At 39.5% G+C, this 22963-nt stretch overlaps 1 protein-coding gene across 2 annotated transcripts in view; it reads right to left on the bottom strand.

The window, feature by feature from the left end:
• The window catches only part of LOC139689412 (ER degradation-enhancing alpha-mannosidase-like protein 1), a 56570-nt gene that overhangs the window by 21144 nt on the left and 12463 nt on the right, over positions 1-22963 (bottom strand). For both annotated transcript variants that reach the window (XM_071586514.1, XM_071586515.1), the window contains exons 4-5: positions 14259-14442; positions 8798-8972 (exon numbers count right to left, since the gene is read on the bottom strand). In XM_071586514.1, the coding sequence (XP_071442615.1) occupies positions 8798-8972; positions 14259-14442 (359 nt within the window). The remainder of the gene's footprint in view (positions 1-8797; positions 8973-14258; positions 14443-22963) is intronic.

Here is a 22963-nt window from a genome sequence, read left to right as displayed (position 1 = left end):
GCAGCATATCAACCAACCAAGGCCACTAACTAGTTACCTCATAATGGACATTTAAGTCTGAAAGGTATGTGCCAATTTATCACTTTCTCTATGTCTACAGCAGTGGCTCCCAGTTTGTTAACCAAAGTTGAGGACTGAATAACTGTTTATAAGCAAAGTTGTTTGAGTTAATTGATCATTAGAAGAAAAATAATTACATACAAGAAGGTAATATTCTGCCATGCAATTTTCTACCAAGCAACATCATTCTATTCAAAACATAATAAATTGTGAATAAGGGGGCTCACGTTGGAAGAAGATAATTGATTTTTGATAGGGTTTGGTCAAATCCAAAATTTGATTGAATCTGAATCCTTATCTGCATTCAAATTTCAGACGCCCATTCCTATTCTACCAACTTATATTTCAAGTTCAACCCGAATCCAATGATATATTTCTTACATCATTTTAATCAATTAGCAGTATTACCTTTTGGTTTTGATGTAAAGTTACATTCAATGAACTAAAACAAACCGTAACTATTAATTTCAATTTCAAATGGCATATTTTATAATTCTTAACCGCACCAGAGTATGTTTTTTTACTTTTATTACGAGCATTTCAAGAGATTATCCATGCACGATGTACATGCATGATTTGCTATTAAGTACACTAAAAGACTCATTTTACTGTTGGCCAGCTCATGATTTTGCCATTATATGTACCAAGATGCTTCTTAGAATTACGAATGGGAGGCTAACAGATCATGACAAGGAAAAGTAACTTATTAAAGAGTCAAAATAAAAATTATGAGCTAAATTTACAAGAGGTTAAGAGAGCTTTATTAAGGGTAATTTTAAATTTTTCATTCACAAACTTTGGTCTTCCATAATTGGGTCATTACTTTCCAGAATAATTGATTATTGTTTCTCAAAGGTTTTATACTATTGATCATAAACCTCTCGTATAGTCAGTAATATTTTGCTACAGTAACAAAGTTGCTACTACTACCAGGATCTGCACCGATGGCAGCTCCAGGCAGGCTTGAGGCCAGGCCCTTCTGCGCATGTCGCCATCATCCTCCCACTCATCGCCACGTCAAACATCACTCGACCCAGAGCTGAGTTCGCCCTGTGGCGATGGACGGCTATAGGCACAAAACTTCAGCATCATCCATTTTTAGGGCTAGTTGCATTTGTAATTTTGATTTTATGACACCTCAATGCATCATTTAAAAAAAAATCTGCAGTCTAAATAAATGAATGTTTAAAGGATGGTACAATATAATCACTCTGCCTTGATTTTTGAACCAAGCAAAAAAATTTGCCAATCCATCTTCCAAGAATCTTTTTCGTAGTCCGACATCGTAAATTATGACTTCCGAGTCTCTGCTTATCATTCATTTTACTGATCAAAAATAATATTTCATTAAAAATGGGCGGTAGCAGAGCAAAATCAGCTGCAAAGTATTCTCCAGTCTTCTTTTCATGAATACATGGAGTGATCATATTGTCTGTACACCTTCAAATCATCCAAAATTACACAAGCTTTTTTCTTCTTTTGCCAATAATCTCCATAATAATCAATATCTCATATAATGAATTACTTCAGCTAAGAAATGTATACAATGCCTCATTAGTGAAGCATCTTTGTGTTGAATTTATATGCAATGATAATGTTTCACAATGCCTAGATGCAAAACTTTTTAAGTAAAAATATGGAATGATCATCAACTTCAAGGATAAAACTTTTAATCATAGGCTGCAGACCTTTGTTCACATCAGGCACCAAAATTAATAGCTATTAAAGTTTTCTAACTTAGAAATGTAGGGTTAGCCCAGTGGACATTCTATCTTCATATTTATTCTTTCAAATTTTGATTTGTTTTTAAATTAATAATACAGGAAGTGGAAGAAATAATAACCCATATCCATACACTATTCTTGCCAAGGCTAAATAGAGCAACTCACATTCCCTTGATTTGAAATGAAGATCTTTTCAAAGGACTCAAATCCAAAAATGTGAGAGAATTCAAATGAACCATCCAGTTCCCTATCCAGTACATGCCATTTACTTGAGTTGGCTGATTTTTTTCCAAATCCAGCAGGTCCAACAGATAGGCAATCAATCTGTTCTGACCATGGTTATATTAAACTGGAATCAACATCACCCTAAAATTACTACAATTACATTGGGAGAAAGCTTACAATGGTTCTACAACTCATTTCATGTAGTTCACATTATGTATTCCACTACAAAGTTCTCTCTGCCCAAATTTATCATATAATTTGATCATACAATGAAAAAATTACAGTTCCTTCACTTTTTGGGAGATAAGAATTGTTACAAATTCCCATATCCATTTATCACTAGTATCTATATATATCACCAGTTTCTTTAAACATATTTCCATTTTCTTTCTCAAAGTGTGAACAAATTTATTTCTTTCTCTTCCATAATTATCCTGTGGCTTAAGGTTTCTATACAAAGATATACTTATCATCCCTCATTCTTTTCCTACTCTGCATAATATTTACATTTCCATGAGGTCATTGTCTATCATTAACCTTTTTGCACTTAATTACCTCCTGCGGATCCTTAAGAGCATTTTTTAATTGCCCATAGGTATTTTGAATATTCACATTTGCACTCTCATTTACCTGCAATTCTTTGTTTAATAATTCTTTATAAATGCCATCTTATTGCATTTCCCGAATATTTAGTTTGACAGTGGTCTCGACTCATCCTTGGTTTCAAATGTGTGCAAAAACATAACTCTCTCACAATATGCTATGTTGCATCCATCATTTACATAAACATTTATTTAAGTACGAATGATGAGGTCTCAGGCGTGATATGGTGGAAGCGTAACATATTAAAACCACAGGTATTGCAATTTTCCACTAGATATTTTATTTCAACACTACCGGTTTCGATGTTTTCACATCATCATCAGGTGTGAGCACAAGTGCGTATCTTCTCCACATATATAGTTGCATACAAGGGGTGGGGGGTTTAAGGGGGGGAAAAAGGAGGGGAAAAAAGGGGACAGGGGAATTCCATGAGGGGAAGGGATGAAAGGAGGGGTCAAAGAGGCGGGGGGGAACAGTGGGAATTCCATGGGGTGGGGGGTTTTTTGGGGGCCATACTTAGAATTAACAATACGGCCGCCGGATTGGCACAGGTAATAAAATAAAGACATTGAGCTGTAGAGGGCCCCGCAGCAATGAAGGGCCGGAACAATCTGCCGGTGGGCCTCGCGAGTGATGTCCCGTGGCGAGGGTCGTTGCTCTGCTGGCTGGATGATGTCCTTAGGACGCCTGCGATGCGTCGGGGGATCAGTGGTGTTGTCCATCGAGTCCATCCGGGGAATCGGAGGAACGGGGAGGGGAAAGGGGTGGTCGTTAACGGGGAGGAAGTGGGGGGGGGGGGGGCAGGAGAAGAGGAAGGTTAAAATTGGGGAAAACTATTGGGGAAATTGATGGCTAGAAGGGGGGAATATGAAGTGACAAACACATCATTAAGGAGGGGAATTCCTTTTTTTGTGTGTTGTATTATTTCACACTGTTCGAGTGCGTCCAACTTGCGCCCTTTCGTTTGTAGATGTAGCACTTTAAATTCGAAGTTGCAGTGATGGCCTGTTTCGATTATGTGTTTCGCGAGATTAGAATTCGTGTTATCTGCATAAATTCCTCTTCGGTGTTCCTTGATCCGATTGTCAAAACTCCTCCCTGTTTGACCAATGTAGCTGGCCTGACACTCGCACTCAAGCATATACACCCCACTCCTTTTATTCCTGTCGATCGGGTCCTTAATCTGGCTTAAACACTTAGATAGTGTTGATGGAATATAGAATGAAATTCGGAAATTGTCCTTGGGGATGGCTTTGGTTATATTGTATGAAAGATGGTTCACGAACGGAATTTTGCACCATTTCCGATCTAACATGTTCGTGTCCTGTGTGAGTGTAGTGCAGATAGAGGTGGCTTGTTTTCTTATTTTCTTCTTAAGGAGCGTATCAATGAGGTTGGCGTTATACCCGTTGTTGACAGCAATGGTTTTTATGATGTTTACTTCACGGTCCCAGTTGTCCTGGGACATCGGGATTCTAATGAGTCTATTTATCATGGAGTGGAAACTGGCTAGCTTATGGGATATAGGGTGGCACGAATCTGATGGAATTACTTGATCTGTGTAGGTGAGCTTTCTATAGATTTTGAAGGTATGTTTTTGGTTATGTAGGCCTATGGTTAGGTCGAGGTAATTGATTTCGTCTTCCACACTTTTTTCCATAGTGAAATTAATGGCTGAGTGTAAGGAGTTTAAAAACTGATGGAACTTCGTCAACTGTCTATCGGTCCCTGTCCAGCCGCATAAAACGTCATCCACATATCTGAACCAATAGAGGACATTATCTACTAATTTATCTTTGCCATTAAATATCTTTTCTTCTAAATTGTCCATGAAAATTTCTGCAAGGAGTGGTGAGAGAGGTGATCCCATAGCTAGGCCTTCTTTTTGTCTATAGTATTTGTTATTAAAGAGGAAATAATTTTGATCTACGCACACCTGAAGTAACTTGCGTAATTCACTGATGATATCCGGGCTGATGTTAGCCTTTGAAAGTATGTCATGAGCGTATAATATCGCCTCATGCGTGGGAACGGATGTGAACAAATTACAAACATCGAATGATACTAACTTCACAGTTGTTGGCATATTGATATTTTGGAGTTGTTCCACTAGATTGACTGAATTTTTAATCCCATATTTAGGTTTGAAATTTGACATTTGGCGGAAAATTGAGTTTAACTTAAAGGCCAGCTTGTGTGTTGGCGAATTAACACTCGACACCACTGGTCTGATTGGCACGTCTTGTTTATGTAGTTTAGGTAAGCCGTACAGTCTTGGGGGTAATGGGTTCATATTCAACAGGGAAAATTTTTCTTTATCACTGAATAGAGTTTTGCATGAAGCGATAGCGTTTTTTACCAGCCTTTGATATGATGGTGTGGGGTCTTTCAGTAAATTCTCAAAATTGGTGGAGGCAATGAAGTTTTGACACTTGCTGATGTAGTTTTCCCTATCCATAATCACTGTGGAATTACCTTTGTCGGCCTTGACGACTGCGAGTTCGCCCTCCTTAATTACTTTTTTGAGCATCTTGAGTGTCAGATCTTCTCGCACTGGGCGGGGGCTGTAGAAAGGAGGCTTTTTTATGTCTGCTGAGATGATGTTGGCGATGAGTTGCTTGGTTCCAATAGGTTCACGAGACAGGGCTGTATCGCAGTCAGCCGCTAGGTTTTTGTAGCCGTTGGTTGTAGTGGGAATCACTGGGGCATATTTCAGGCTAAATTTCAGGCTATAAAACTAAATTTTAGTTTTATTAAACAAAGGCCTTAAAGGGCGGAGTTTTGACAATCGGATCAAGGAACACCGAAGAGGAATTTATGCAGATAACACGAATTCTAATCTCGCGAAACACATAATCGAAACAGGCCATCACTGCAACTTCGAATTTAAAGTGCTACATCTACAAACGAAAGGGCGCAAGTTGGACGCACTCGAACAGTGTGAAATAATACAACACACAAAAAAAGGAATTCCCCTCCTTAATGATGTGTTTGTCACTTCACATTCCCCCCTTCTAGCCATCAATTTCCCCAATAGTTTTCCCCAATTTTAACCTTCCTCTTCTCCTGCCCCCCCCCCCACTTCCTCCCCGTTAACGACCACCCCTTTCCCCTCCCCGTTCCTCCGATTCCCCGGATGGACTCGACGGACAACACCACTGATCCCCCGACGCATCGCAGGCGTCCTAAGGATGTCATCCAGCCAGCAGAGCAACGACCCTCGCCACGGGACATCACTCGCGAGGCCCACCGGCAGATTGTTCCGGCCCTTCATTGCTGCGGGGCCCTCTACAGCTCAATGTCTTTATTTTATTACCTGTGCCAATCCGGCGGCCGTATTGTTAATTCTCAGTATGGCCCCCAAAAAACCCCCCACCCCATGGAATTCCCACTGTTCCCCCCCCCGCCTCTTTGACCCCTCCTTTCATCCCTTCCCCTCATGGAATTCCCCTGTCCCCTTTTTTCCCCTCCTTTTTCCCCCCCTTAAACCCCCCACCCCTTGTATGCAACTATATATGTGGAGAAGATACGCACTTGTGCTCACACCTGATGATGATGTGAAAACATCGAAACCGGTAGTGTTGAAATAAAATATCTAGTGGAAAATTGCAATACCTGTGGTTTTAATTTATTTAAGTATTATTACTATAAACACAGAAATCAACCCGAAGGTCGATTTGGTATGTGATGTAGAGTTCACCTAGTACTAAGCCCGTTGGCATGTGAAATTCACACATTAGGGTAGGGGGGCCACTGCCTTTCCCTGTGCCATGTATGGTTTTCCAGGAAGATTCCAAAAAATCAAATAACTTGGGTGGAGCTGCAGGCGCCCAGAGAAGCTTGCCTGGGAATCAAGCCCGGGCCTTCCGGTCAGTAGTCTAACGCTCTACTCCTGGACTACCACAACCCACATTATTACTACAGCTTAAAGTCAATTGCTTTTTTTAATCCATGCTCATTCTTGTTTCCTTCCTTTATACAGATTTCAGGGCAGCCAGAATGAGAGCAATAGACAGCAGCTTACACACAAGTTCAAAGACTGTTGACAAGAATTAGTGCCCTATCAATGGCAGTCAAATGTTTCTATTTTCCTAGCCTCACTGAAAATGCAACATTTGTGGCATAATATGAAAGGTCAAAACAACTCTGAAATAAGGCACTTTGAACACTTTCATGAAATTTCGCTCCCAAAATGTTATCAAAATATGTTCACATGAATATGTGAAATTTCAGGACATACAAAGTGTGATCAACAAAAGACAGGACTGATTTTATAACTTCTTCATTTCTACGAATACAACTTAATTGAACTTGCCGCTCTCCAAGTACATGCCTGACGACACACCTTTGCCAACGTTTCTTCCAGCTCTCAAACCCTGCCTGGGAACGCGCCTTAGGGATCCTATTCAGGTACGCCGTACATAGAGTTTTAATGTCTACAATAGAGTCGAATCGGCGACCTTTTAATCGTTATCGTGATGGAATCGCCATGCATCATTTCTCCAGACGTCTGGCCTCTTTCGGCTCACTGCGACCCTCAGCCTCTTCATAATCTTTAAGTAGAATTTATTTTGACGGTTTGACCTCGAGGGACGTATTTGTAATGAAACCTCCCTTATCTATCAAAGAAACACATCAGCATGACCTTCTCATTGGACAGGGGCATGCGAGCTTTCTTTGGCCCAGGAGAATGAGCACCTTTCCACTGAGAAGACGGGGCCTTTGTCACAACATCATTACCGTAAACCCAGGTTTCGTCACAGGTTACAATGGTTTTCAGAAACTCTGGGTCAGCATTGGCTCAATCCGGGAGTTCCTGACTAATGTCCTCACGTTTTTGTCTCTGCTCATCAGGCAGCACCCACGGGATGATTTTTGATGCGACGTGCATCTTGCCCTGAATGTCTCTCAAAATTGCCTGACAGGATTCAAAACTAAGGCTCACTTCCTCGTCTATCTCCCTCACGGTTAAGCGGCGATTTGCCCATACCAAATTGACATGGTTGGGGTCCGTCCAAGTGGAAGGCCACCCTGTTTGTGAATCTTCATCTCTCAAGGTTCTGCCTAATTTAAAACGACTGTACCACTCAGAACACACGCTTCGACTAATAGTTTCATTAAAAAAAGGCCTGCTAAATCATTCCAAATGTCTCCATAGCACTTGTGCCAAGTTTGAAACAAAATTTCATGCGCACACGCAATTCCTCTAGCTCCTTCATTGTTGCCATTGCATGCAGCGACTAACTGGTTAAGACACTATGCGCTGCTGCTGCATAACTACTCGATGTAAACAAATGCAACACCTCTCGTTTTCGCCATCGGATGTCTCGCTAGATGGTGCACTGTGTCTCTTAGAAGACCGGACTGATATTATTATGAGTAGAATAAAATCAGTCCGATCTTTTTTTGATCACACCGTGTACATTAATGACTTGAGAGCTGAGATACAGATTTTTTGGATTCATTAATATCTTAGAAGAGTTTTTTATTTATCCATAATTCACAAACTGACTATGTTTGCAGCTCCTTTTGGGCACATTGAAACTTTTTTGACCTCAAACATTTCAGGTTTTCACATATGGATTCCATAATTTGACAATGTGCACTTTGCCATGTTTTTCAGCCACTTAACATACTTTTCTCAAGTCTAAACCCATTGAAATAAAATTTACCTCAAGAAATTCATGACATATACTTGGGGCATACAAGTAGCTTTCAGGATCTGTATCATAACTTTGCCCTATGCCACAGTGGCCATAGCAACACATTACCAAGTCCATGGATAAATCATTTTGAATTCAAGAGTATGCCTTCCGGCATGGAAGATCCACATCTCCAAGATAGGTGGGCCAGTTTATTTCCTCCCATCACCACTATATTCCCAATGAAGTTAAAGTAACCTGAAGACTTCACCATTTGCATTTTAAATGGGATTTTTAAAAGGCATTGCACATGAGATGAGCAGTAGCTACCCACTCTGTCCAATAAGCCACCACAACACCCATACAAGGATAACGGGAAACAAAAGTAAGATCTTACACTGCATCTTCCTCATACTGCGTAGTTCAACTTACACAACTCTTTTTTTAAAACAACTAAACTATGCTAATCACATTAAGCTTTGCACGGCCAATCTCTCTATGTTTATAATAACTAATATAAAAAATGTAAATGTATATCCTTACCCTCTCCTCATATACTGCTTTATGATATGGTATGACTCGTTAAACATCTGAAAGTCATCATCTTCTCCAAACATGATGTAGGACTTCAGCAAGTACTCATAAAAGGAGTCCAATCCAGCTCCCAAGCCACTTAAGCGACCAGTCCATTTTCCTGACTGCACATCTATGACATTCCCTAGAAGTAAAAATATATACAATATCAACCCTCTAAGTTCAAAAACTTACAGGCAGCCAAAAGAATTCACCTTAACATTTGGAACACACGTAAATTCAATAAATGTTCAAACCAATAGGGCTGATTGATTTTTGACAGGAAAAATTATCAAAAAATATTTCAATTCTAAGAAATGCTGCAAACAATATTTTTTAGAGATAGGCTTCATTAGATGTAAATTTCTCCACAGAATTATTGATTTTTTTCAAGACTACTAATTTCCACGGCTACAAAGGGTGGTGGGGGCTTCAGCATAAAGCAAGAAATGTCATCATGGGACCCGTACTCATTGCATTGCATGCAATACAAACATTTCCCACCAAATGCCATTTATTTGATTATCAATAAATAATACACCTTGATATTTCCAGAAAAGCAGATAGAAAAAATTAACCAAAGGCTACTAGTTTGCCAAGGAATAACAATTTGAAATAGCAATAATAAAGTTGATATTTAATTATTTAATGCAAACTGATGATGAAATCAAGCTATTTGAATTTAACTGCACTGTAATCAGCAAATTATCAAATGAAAAAAATGTGGCAATGCTAAGTCAGCAAAGGAGTGGTTTCAATTGAAATTACCAGGCGAATACCAGGAACTTGAAGAAAAAGGCAAGAAATGGCAAGCATATTACTCTCACTACATTCAACTCAATTGCAAATAATTACACTCTTTTTATCAGACTTTCCCATGAAGGCAATAGCAGAATCTAGTTCTTAATATGTGCTCCTAACTTCTTCCAAAGCTCATTCTTCACACACCCGGTGCATATTCAACCCTTGGAAAACCTTACCTCAACCAGCAGAAAGCAAAGTACAAATCACAACCAGCTCACACAATCAGTAGCTTTGTCCTTCTCTCCCTTGACTGACATTACTTCTTCCCACTTAAGTTGAAATTACAAGGAATGAAAATGACTTCCGAAGCAAACATGATGAAGCGTGAAAAATGCAAGAAATGTTGACGGACAACTGAAATCATTTTCACTGCCTTAACGAGATAAATAGAGCAGCGATAGACTCCTGAATAATAAAGTATTGAAACCTGCTTTAACGCATCAAATCTGCACTATATCAAATATGATTTTATTTCCATTATAACATTTTGCATTAGGACAACAGGTTGCACTGGTCCAAAATCAAAGTAGCTCAGACTATCATGTGTTAAAATTTCCTCTAATACTTGGGAATGTAAATAACATCCTGCTTAAAAATGGAAAGACAAGGCAAAAAAAAGAATATTTTCAACTGCGGACGAAATAAAAAATTTAAAACAAGTTGATTCTCATAACAGTACCCGTTTTGATCTGGCCAAGTCTCAAGATTGCTGGCCTGTACACTGACTGCAATAGCGAAAAATCTGGATTTGATTCCGCAACATGCAAACCTACCCACAACAACACAATTGTGACAATTACCATTTGCCTAAAATGATAAAATGTCAAGAATTCATAGCATGATAAATTAAAAGGATTAAGGACAGAGAGGTTTTTAAATGCTAGACCAATAAAAATCCCTGTGAATATATATGTATACATATGCATGTTGCGGTAATCCAGGGGGCAGAGCGTTGGACCACTGACCGGAGGGCCCGGATTCCATTCCCGGAAAATCCTCTCTAAGCACCTGCAGCTTCACCCAAACTATGAGATTTTTCCCAAAGACACTATTGGAACCATTAACGCTGAAAGGACTAGGAAACCATGGATCACGGATGAGATGATTACAAAGATGGATGAGCGGCGAAAATGGAAGAATGTAAATACAGAATTAGGTAAAATGAAGTACAAAGAATTAAACAATAAATTGAGGCGGGCAACAAATAAGGCATAAGAAGCATGGTGGAAGACGCAGTGCGAGGATATGGAAAGTCCGCAGAGGAAGGGTGAAATCAGTGTGCTGTACAGCAAAGTTAAATATTTATCGGGAAGTAAGAAAGGGAGATCAACGATAGCAGTTAGAGATAAGGCGGGTAAGGTAATAATTGGCACAGGAAAGATCCAAACGAGATGGAAGGAATATATAGAAGAACTGTATAGTAAAGAGCTTAGACCAACAAAGTTAGACACAGAAAAGTAACATGACGTAGAGGAAGATAGCTTAGGTCCGGACATACTAGACAATGAGATAGAAAGGGCATTAAGGGAGATGAAACTAAATAAGGCCATGGGGGTGGATAACATTCCCGTGGAACTATTGAAATGTTTAGGAAAATGTGGGAGGAAGAGGCTATATGGGCTCATTCGTAGGATTGATGAGGAAGGAATCTGGCCGGAAGACTTTGTGAGATTAGTTTTAGTTCCTTTTCCGAAAAAGGTAAAGGCTACATCATGTGAAGACTACAGGACAATAAGTTTGATATCCCGCGCAGCAAAAGTTGTTCTCAGGATCATAAACAAAAGGATAGAGAGTAGGGCAAATGATTACTTAGGGGATGATCAGTTTGGGTTTAAGAAGGGGAGAAGTACGCGTGATGCCATTGCAATAATGAGATTATTAATCGAGAGGAATATAGATCACAACCAGGAGGTACTTGCCTGTTTCGTAGATTTCGAAAAAGCGTTTGATAGAGTGAATTGGAAAAAACTAATGAGAATTCTGCAGAAAATAGGAATAGATTGGAGGGAAAGGATTCTAATCCGCAACCTGTACATGTCTCAGACTGCTCAGGTGCGGGTGGGGAACGGGGAGTCCGGATGGGCAGTGTTAGGAAGGGGTGTAAAGCAGGGTTGCCCATTATCACCGTTGCTGTTCAACCTGTATGCAGAGGAAAAGATTAAAGAGGCATGGGAAGAACTGGAGGTAGGAATGAAAGTGGGCAGGGAATTCGTAAAATCTGTTAGGTTCGCTGATGTCCAAGAATTAGTTTGTCAGTCAGCCAAGGGGTTGCAAGCATTGCTGAGTTAATTGGAAATTCAGTGCGACAGGTATGGGATGAGAATCAATATTAATAAAACAAAGGCTATGCGATTTTCTAGAAAGAAAAAGGCCAAGCTTAACATTAAAATAGGAGGGCAAAAACTAGAGCAGGTAGAACAATTTACGTATCTCGGTAGTGTTTTGGACCAACACGGTCAAAGTAGAAGGGACGTAAGGAGAAGAATTGCGCTAAGCAAAGAGACTTTCACAAGGAGGAAGGATTTGATGACAGGGACGCTGAGTAAGGATGTTAAGAAAAGACTCGGAAAAACTTTGATATGGAGCGTAGCTATGTATGGTGCGGAAACGTGGTCATTGAAGCAGGAGGATAGACGTAGATTGGAGGCCTTTGAGATGTGGGTGTGGAGAAGAATGGAGAAGGGGAAATGGGCAGAGAAGAAAACAAATGAGGAAGTACTTGGTATGGTGGGCGAAGAGAGGGGTTTGTTGGGAGAAATCCTGTGGAGGCAGGAAAAGTGGATGAAGGGGGTGTTGACCGGCAGTGGGATGTTGAAGACTGTGATAGAGGGTAGAATGTTGGGCAAAAGAGGAAAGGGAAGGAACAGGATAGGGATTTTGGACGGGATGAAGGGAGGGAGAAAGTACTCAGAGATGAAGAGGGACCTGATATAGAGTAGGATGATGGATTTTGTGTTTTGTTAGGAGTAACAAAATATTTGTTTGGTAGTTGTATCCATCCAAAAACCTACCTTAATCTTGAAAAAGAAAAAACTATCAACCACAAGTATTATGCATACTTACTGCAATGATAGAGCAAAGATATCAAACAAAGCAGCTGCATTTGGCTAAGCAGAAAGTGTTGTGAAAGCATGACAATGAACCAGCTCACAAATCCATTATTGCAATGACCAAAATTCATGAATTTAAGTTTGAACTGCTACTTTATGCACCCTTTTTGCCAGATTTAGCCCCCTTGACTTATTTTCCATTTGCAAACTTGAAAAAATGGCTAGGTGGTCAAATATTTTCCAACCGTGCAGAAGTGGTGTCGACAGTTAATGGCTATTTTGAAGAGTAAGACAGTCCTAATCACAAAAAGGGTATCGAACTTAACGAACATCACTGGGAAAAGTGTATAGAGCTGAAAGGAGATTATGTTGAAAAATAAATACATTTTTTCCAAAATTTTTGTGTTTTCTTCGTAGGGTCGGGTACTTGTGGGATTACCCTCATAAATTGTTTTGCAAGATAAGTTTTTTTGGCAGCACCTTGGTTAAATGAAAGTCTACTCTGCGTAAAAAGGACCACAAAGTAAACTACCTTGTTAGAATAATGTTTCATGGGATCTCTGACACTCTGTGGTAGATATTGCAATCTTATATGAGGATTTAGCATGTGAAAACTTAATTTAAGTAATACTATTTAGGGGAGGTGACTGACTGCTGAGGTTATTTGCGCCATTAGGGATGGAAAGGAGAGGATGAAGGGTGGAGAGAAACCCAGCATCGGCATTAGCATACTCTTTACGAAAGGTGCCAAGGGGTCCGCAGCTTAACGTCCCATCTGACGGACCGCGTACTACCTCAAAGTGCCCTCCACAAAGCACCTCAAGTAAGGATGGAGATACCTCTGAAAAATATTCAACACCACCGGGATTAGAACCCGAGCCCTCTGGGTGGCAAGCCAGTAAGACAGCCATCGCACCAATCCCGATCCCCAAACTTAATTTAAGTGCTGGTCCAAAATCCTACCAGTTTTGCTTCAATTCTGCTTCAAATCTGGATGGAATGGGTGTGACCATAAACAAGAAAGCCAAACTCATCACCTGCTTTGACTCATGCCATTAACTGGCTGTCCAAAAGCCAAGCTCTTGAATTTTATTGGTAATGCTCTATTAAGAGAGAGGCTTAAATGCAAGCATATCATTAGCATTGCAGTGCCAGTGCATGCCGTGGTTGCTCTTCCCCAAAGGGCAGTTGTGCCATTAGATGCATGTGAGTGATTGGGAATTTCATGGATAGGAAGAAGGACATAGAGAAACATCACTGGCAAACAGTTAATGACGGTCATGAATTGGAGTACAGGCATCACATTCAATGGAAGGAATGCTGCACTTGAGACACCTCCGTCCAAAGAACAGAAGAGAGAACTGAAATACCAATGAGCAATTCACCACCCCTCAGAATGACCCAAAGCCATTTATGAGGGAATTGACTAGCATTAAAAAAAAACTTGATCACAGATCAAACAGTCCCAAATGTCATGATAATTGAAATTACACATTGTGTGTAGCATATTTCTCCTACAACAGCCACAATAAGAGGAAAAGGAAGTTTTCAAAGATCCACCAAAGACTACACCTCACCCAAAAGCCCAGTATTTTCGGCTCTAGAGTTCCACAGTGCTTTGTTGGCTCTTCGAGCATAGCCTTCATAGACGGGATCTCCAAGGAGGCGGCTCAGGATCCCAAACTCAAGGACCAGTGACCCTGCCCCAGCAGTGCATGTTTCAGTAAACACCATTGTTGGCAGCCCCTTCTGAAGATTCACCTGTTGGAGATGATATTAAACCATTAGAAATATTGAGAAGATGAAATTATTATTACAAAATACGTTAAGAAAATAGAATAAGTGTTCAGTCAAAGGTTGTTAGCAAATTTCTGATATCAATTAAAGGAAAGATAACTTGAATTCCGATGAAAATGCATCATCACTACAAATCTACATTGTACATATTTCAAGTCCGGAGTCTGTTAGTAGTCTTTCCTTAATCTCTAATACTGATTATTTTCACTTTCTCTTCACTTCTTCACTTGGAGTACTTCCGGATTCTCTATAAAACTAAACTCTATCAAGACAAACAAAAACTAAACAGCTTTGAAGAGAGCAGAATTTCCTAAGCACACTGGATATCCCAAGTTAAATAACAATCTTGGCATTTTCCATAAAAATGTTTTCAAAGCTCCTTCAAATAGATTAGATATGTACAACTGGCATGATCAAGGATGCTGACATCAGACCTCGCACGGGTAAAACATGTTATGAGAACTGCATTCCTGCATTAAAGACTTTGCTTCACCAAAAGACCACCTGTGGGGAAAAAAAATAATGAAAAAGTCCAGAGGGAGCTATTACCTATTGGCTTAGACCTCATTCCAAAAGCACATAAACATCTGAGAAATTCAAAGAATTAGGGGAGATCCACTTTAACTGAGTCATTCACCAATGAGTGCACCAAATGTAGAAATTCAAGAGTAAAATTCTGCAAAGTTGCAAATTAATGGTCAGTTCTTACTGAAAAAAGATAATTTGAGCAAAGGTTTATTAAAATTTATTTGGCAGGTGATGATATTATTAAAATTATAATTACATCACTACTATAGAGGATCATTGAATACAATCAGGACATATTTGTCCATTTAGGAGATTTCAAGAAAGCATTTGATAGAGTGAAACAGAATTAATAAATGCATCACAGGAAATAGGAATAGATTGATGAGATACGAGACTAATCTGTAATCTGTACATGTCACAGACTGCTCAAGTGCAAGTAGTGAATAAAGAGTCGAGATGGGTAGTGTTAGGAAGAGGAGTAAGGCAGGGGTGTCCATTATCCCCTGTGCTGTTCCACATGTATGTGGAGGAAATGGTAAAAAAGGCATGTAAACAACTGGAAGTAGGAATGAAAATCAGCAGGTAATTAATAAAATCAGTTAAATTTGCTGATCATCAAGCTTTAGTCAGCGAGTTAGCTCAAGGGCTGTAAAATCTGTTGAGTACATCGGAAAGTCAGTGCGATAGGCATGACATAAGAATAAATACAAATAAAACAAAGGTTATGCAGTTTTCAAGAAGGAGAAAGGCTAAGGTAGACATTATAACCGGAGGGGGGAAACTAGAGCAGGTAGAACAATTTACCTCTCTTGGAAGTATTTTAGAGAAAGATCAAAGAAGAGAGGAGTAGATTTGGTCAGAGGAATTCAAACAAAAGTAGAAGAATTGCATTGGGCAAAGAAGCTTTCATGACCAGGGAATTGATGACAAGGACATTGAGTAAGGATGCTGAGAAAAGGCTCATTAAAAACTAGATATGGAGCGTAGTTATATTCGACGTGGAAACATGGGTATTGAAGCAGGATGATAGGTGTGGACTGGAGGTGTCTGAGATGTGGGCGTGGCGAAGGTGAAGTGGATGACAAGGAAAACAAATGAGGAGGTACTAGGTATGGCGGGGAGGAGACGAGATTGTTGGGATAAATCGAAAGGAGGCAGAGGAAAGATGGATGCAGAGCACTTTGATTAGCGACGGGATGTTGAAGGCTGTGTTAGAGGGGAACAAGTTGGGCCAGTGAGGATGGGGAAGGAATAGGCTAGCCATGTAGGGTGGAATTATGGGAGGAAAGAAGTATGTGGAAATGAAGTGGGAATTACAGTAGCGTCCAATTTCAGGGTACATTTTTGTACATAAAAAGCACAGCTTACATTTATTTGGGTTAAACTCATTCATTACCACACCCTTTCTTAGGGCTCTCTTTTCAAGAAAACCAGGTTTTCTCAAAAGAATGTCAGTCAAACAAAAGATTTTTACAATTTGAAGTTGTTGCATTGTAATGTACCTTGGTGGGTGACTCCGTTAAAAGTTACTATCATGGAATCTCCTGCAGTTTCTTTGATATTGTCTAGGTTTTCTAAGCTAGGAAATCATTCTGGTACAAGGTCAAAATCCTTTTGCAACTACTGAGAGGAATTTATATTTTCTACAACGTTTTTAAATTAATAATAGGATCATCCTGAATTGGTCATAAAAGGTTTTGTTACATTGTCCTTTAATTAATCCTCAAAACCACTTCCTAATTTTGCTTTAATTTTTACCTGGCCTTTCTATCTCAGGAGAACCTTATTACACATATTTTCTTGTCAATAATACTTCTCCCATACCTACCACACTGATTAAATAATGAGTTCATGATTGCCATCCCTAGGCTCTTGACCAATTTTAACATCTGCAAATCTTATAAGATCAGTTCCCTCCCCACTTCCTCCAGCCCTGTCCTACTCCCAAGTCTAACTTTGTCCAACTACTCTCTCCATTTCTCCATCTGACTCCTCATCTGTAACCAGCACATGAGCACTTGGTAGATACAAAAAGGTTTCAAGTAAGTCTGCTATCCTTCCAATCTACTCCTTTCTGCAATACATTCCTTGACTTCACCCAATTTACTTTAACAAGCACCTCAAAATCCACAAATCAAATAAATATATCCTGGTTTTAATCTATAATTCTTTTTATCAGTGGCCCCATACCTATTGCATCACATGTACCCTTTCTGAAACAACACAGATCCTCCTCTAAGTAACCAAATGCCGTCTTCTCCAAATCCTTCTGATTGTGACTACCTTAGCTGTACAAAAAATCAAGCATATTGTCCTATAGGTCTCATGGGAAGCTATTCTTTCTTTTTTTGAAATGGGAATTAGTACTGCCTAAAGGAATTCTTCCATTCAAATTCATCCAATATAAATTATACAAATGAGTGGATCAAAACTCTTCTTTCAATGTTTCCTTAAATTCTTGGGTAGTTATACTGTATTAAAATCTATCCCAACAGCCTTATTCTATTTCCTTGCACACATATTCCATCTCACAACCAAACAACCGTAGATCTAATCTACCCTTATCTATATCATAGTCTCTTTCTGCCTTAACTTGCTGGCCCAATATCCTCATCATCTGGCTCCTCTACGCATTCTTTCTATCTCCAGAATATTTTCAGGGCAAAATAATTTTCCTGCCATACCTATGAAAGTGTGCCCAGATTTTTCCTGACAGTGCATTCACTTTCCTGGACAGTGCACCAATTCCACCTGATCTCTCTAAACTCCATGCTGCTCTTTCCACCGTTTTTTTCACCCTATCATTTTCTAGTCACAGTTTATCACTTGCCACTTCGTACTTTCTTTGTCATATTCCTGTGTTCACAACTTTCCATTTTCTTCTTTCAATCTACCTGACCATCCCTCTTGTGTAATCCAAGTTTATCAAATCCTTTTTTCTTTAAACAGTTCCAATTGATTAGTTAGTGTCTTTTGCTATCCCACTTCTAAGACACTACCATCTTCCTTCTGCTGCACCCATTCCTTAACCTTCGCCTGGGATTTTACCAATAGCTCCCTGGCATTCCTTCCTTTTCACCCCAGCTTAAGCTTCTACATTCCATTTCCTAACTCTACTTCCATTTCTTAACTGTTTTTCCTTTGATATCACACTCCATAGGCACTAAATTACGAACTGAATCCTCCTCATCTATTCCCAGAAAACTTTGAATTGATAACAGGATTCCTAAATCTATGTCTAAGCTAATGTTATCTACCAGATACCTCTACATATTTCCCAGTATTTTCCATTTTTATTCACATCTACAATGGTGTTTAAACCAATTTTTAGTGATTATTAACCCATTTTCTTACAAAATTATTCTTTTCTCCCCAAAGTCATTCCTTTTTCCTAAAAAATCATCATGTTTAGAAAAATATACCACACCTAGCTCTCCCCTATTTCTCTCGTAGCCTGCTTTGTGCACCAGCCCCCTACCACTATCAAGTGTTTCCTTCCGGGGTTACTTACATTCAAATCATCTAGTAGGACATCCATTGCTATGACTGCTCATATGCACGTGAATTTGAACAACAACCAAGTTTGCTGTTTGTCCCTTTCATTGGAGCAAGATTATTCCTCAAGAAGTGTAAACATGAAATCAAAGTAAAACTCAGGACACCCCACTCACCCCAGAGCATTATGAGATTATTGATGAGTAGTGGATTAAGTCTCAAAGGGGCTATGGAAATATAATATTTTCATTTTAAATTCGAAAAAGCTCACTTTGATACATAATGCCTGCATCTACCCTTACCATTCCCAGCTATAAAAATTCTTGCACAGCATCTTTTTTCTCAATAGCTAGACATCCTTTAGATGGACGTGTAAAAATTGCACTCTCAATTCAAATATCTTGCACCAATTTCAATCAAAAACCTTGCCATCATTTCTGCATCTGACACTAGCTTTTCAAAGAAGTGTGTTTTAATCAAAACCAGAGCATTATTTATGATAGCCACTTCATAATTTCTTGTGAAACCTACAATATCACAAAGTCATTGACAAAGAATTTGGACTTACATCAGGGAAAATACAGCTCAACTTTATCACTTCAAAATTCAAGGTATATTGACAACATTTTGAAATATCCAAGCACAAACAATCCCCATGATTGATAATTTACCGATTATCGGTATGCCTTGAGTAGTTCCTAACAACTATACTACCTTGATCAAAAAGTTCCCGGAATAACCACCGTGTGGCGCTCCCATCGTTCCGATTTGAGTTCTGTTTTTTTTGTTAAATTGGTACATCTGTTGTTGATATTCCCTTTAAATCTTAGTGTCATAACTTGACATATGCAAAAGTTACGTAGCCAAGAGTACATCTATCTCTGTGTGTGTTGGCGATTTTTTACAATTTCAGAAATGGATTTAAATTTGCAACTACGAACTTGTATTAAATTTTGCGTAAAAAACGGATTTAGTGGCGCACGGACGTTGGAAATGTTGGAAAAGTGTTTCGGCAACGATTCTCTAAAAAAAAACGGTCGTTTACCAGTGGCACGAGCGGTTCAGAAGTGGTCGTGAGTCAATCGAAGATGATGAACGCAGTGGCAGACCATCGACATCGAAAGTCGGTGAAAAAATTGATAAAGTAAAAGAAATGTTGGTCAATAACCGCAAATTAACCATCAGAGAAATAGCGGAGGACTTGAACATTGCCTATGGATCCGCCCAAGACATTGTGGTTAATGATTTGGGTTTCCGTCGTGTAGCATGCCAAAAGACCTCAATTTCATGCAAAAAAGAGACCGTGTTGACGTCGCAAAAGACATGATTTGCGAGGCTGAATCCGATCCCACATTCATCAAAAGGATCATTACTGGAGACGAGACGTGGGTTTATGAGTACGACACGCAATCCAGACATCAGGCAAGTGAATGGCGTTCACCAAATGAGCCGAGACCAAAAAAACCATGTCGTTTTCAGTCAAAAAAGAAGGCAATGCTGACGGTTTTCATGGATTACAACGGTGTAGTGCATCATGAATTTTTGCCAGAAGGCCAGACAGTAAACAAAGAGTATTATTTGGGCGTTATGAGACGTTTGCGTGAAGCAATTCGCCGAAAGAGACCAGAAATGTGGGCAGAAAACTCGTGGATTTTGCACCATGATAACGCACCGTCGCACAGTGCTATCATTATTCGTAATTTTTTGACGAAAAATGCAACAAATACCATCCAACAGCCACCGAATTCACCTGATTTGGCTCCCTGTGACTTCTTTCTGTTCAATCGAGTTAAAAAACCATTACGGGGAACGCGTTTTAGCAGCCGAGAGTAAGTAATGGAAAAATCGCAGGAAGCACTGATGGACATACCGAAAACCGACCGTAACTTTTGCAAATGTCAAGTTATGACACTAAGATTTAAAGGGAATATCAACAACAGATGTACCAATTTAACAAGAAAAACAGAACTCAAATCGAAACGATGGGAGCGCCACACGGTGGTTATTCCGGGAACTTTTTGATCAAGGTAGTATGCACACATTTCACTCTCTCTTCTTCGCCCTTCTATCATTTCTTTCTTCACAACTTCATACCTTCTACCTGCTGTCATTACATCCAATTTCCCCTTATATTGCAGCTTTCAATTCCCCCTCTACCCTAATTTTCATAAAAGGTAAAAAAATAAATTATTTATTGCAATTGACACTTTGTAAACTTTACGCTTGGCCAGTAAATTCACAAAGCAATTTTCTAAATCCATTAAGCTTAAAAGCATACAGATGTTAGTATGCATCACACACTCAAGTTATTAAGCTACCATTTCTTCTGTTTACAATGCTTCTTTCTGTATCATTTTAGAGTATTGTTATTATTCCATGTAGACTATCCTACTGTAATCAATTGTGAATTATGCTCACGCTTTTTTCATTTCAAATGCACTAATCTGAATGATCTCTTTTTGCAAGCCGTATTTGAATGCAGAGATATTTTTTGGAAATGTTTTTCCTGTCGTGCCAATAAGCTTGCACTATCTAACATGGCATCCGATATCGACGTGCTGAAACAGGAAATGAGCATTTTAAAAGATTCTCTCGCAAAGGAAAAGGCTACGAACGTATGTAAGGGTGTATCATTTGCTAAAACCGTAAAAGTCAACCAAGAGAAAGACTTTGCTTCAGATAAATCGACCTCCAATTGGACAAAATTCAGCAGTGACTTGATTGGGCGACAGGTGCCAATCTCGAAAAATGTTTGTGTTACTCCCTCAATCATTACCGTGCTACCTCGTATTGCTGAAGAGAAATGTGATAAAAGTGGTGTAGAAGAACTTTCAGCAGAGGGAGACGATGGATTTGTTGCTGTGAGCCACAAACGTAGGCGCCGAAAATCGCCAATCATCGGAACATCTACAAAAGAGTGCCCTCTTTCAGGGATCTCCCTTCTTTCTCATCTCCATGTGTGGAACTTCACCCCCGATACAACAGTTACCAAGTTGGGAAACTATGTAAAAGATGGAATCCCGGGGATTGATTCTTCAACGGACTTGGAGATCAAACAACTTAATGTAACAAGATTTTCGCAAAACCCTCAGTAATCCCGTCTTTTGACCTAAAAATGTGTTCATGGGTAATTATTCTTTTTTGAAGCCACACCTGCAACCAACACCAGAGGGATAACCCAATATTCGAAGTTCTTGCACATTAACATTCAGTGCATATGTAATAAATTACTGGACCTCGAGGTTCTAGTAAACGAGTACCAACCCCATGTGATCTGCGTCAACGAACATTGGTTAAATGCAAGTGGACTTGACTCTCTTCATGTGCCTGGGCATGTCATCGCTAGTGCCTTTTGCCAAACTTCACAAAAATGGTGGTGTTTTAATTCTACTGTCTGAATGTTTTCCCCATATTCCCATTGGTTTCCTATACGAATTTCTCAATGAAGAACAATCATTTGAATGCTGTGTTACCTGCTTCAAAATGGATACTACTGTTTTTTATGTGCTCTCTATTTATCGTTCCCCAAAGAGTGACTTTTGTGTTTTCCTGACCAAACTAACGAAGCTCTTGGAAATAATCCATAGGTCAATCCATGAACCTTGCATAATAATTACAGGCGACTTCCATTGTAATTTTATGGCAATTGCATATTTCCTATACATATATACATATACACATATATATATATATATATATATATATATATATATATATATAACACTTTTTGAAAGACTCACGGACGTGAATAATAATGTATAACACTTAGCACTAGTGGACACAGACAAAAACACAGAAACACACAAAAAAAGAGACTCACTATTTTTCGAATTTTCAGTGGTCGTTGCCACCTTTATCAAGGAGGAGAGGGACAGAACTGAAGGGAATACGAGGGCTGGAGCGATGGATGGAAGGGGAAGGTGGGGAGGGAATTCCGAAGGGACGGGTTTGGAGGGGCAGCGTTAGAAGGGTGGGGAAAATGTAGAAGGTGATGGGGGTGGAAGGGGGATGAAAATATAATTAGAACAGGGTAATTAGTGCCTAATATTGATTCCTGGCCAGTTCCAGGACTCCAAAAGCCAGATGAAGGATTGCTCTAGTGTTTTCAGTTTCAGAGGAGGATCAGAGGGTGGGAGGGATGCTATGATTGATACACTATAGCATTTATCGAAGGGAGTGTTGTGTTCGGAGGCGTGTTTGGGGATAGGGAGCATGTCAATGAAGGAAGAGTTTTTGCATGAGGCTCGGTGGTTGTTGATTCTGATATTGAGGGGTGTGGTGGTTTGCCCAATATAATAGGCCGGGCACAGTTGGCACTTCAGAAGGTACACTACATTGCTAGAAGTGCAAGTAGAGGAGGGAATTGGTGGGAGAGAGTTAAAAAGCGGGTGGGAGAGGGATGGGATTTTGGTTTTGAAAATAGGGCATGTTTTACATCTGGGTTTATTGCAAGGCGTTGGAG

This window comes from Hetaerina americana, unplaced genomic scaffold (genome assembly GCF_022747635.1).
Source record: "Hetaerina americana unplaced genomic scaffold, ioHetAmer1.1.p SCAF_23, whole genome shotgun sequence".
Lineage (NCBI taxonomy): Eukaryota > Metazoa > Arthropoda > Insecta > Odonata > Calopterygidae > Hetaerina > Hetaerina americana.
This window is presented reverse-complemented; position numbering and strand designations above follow the sequence as displayed.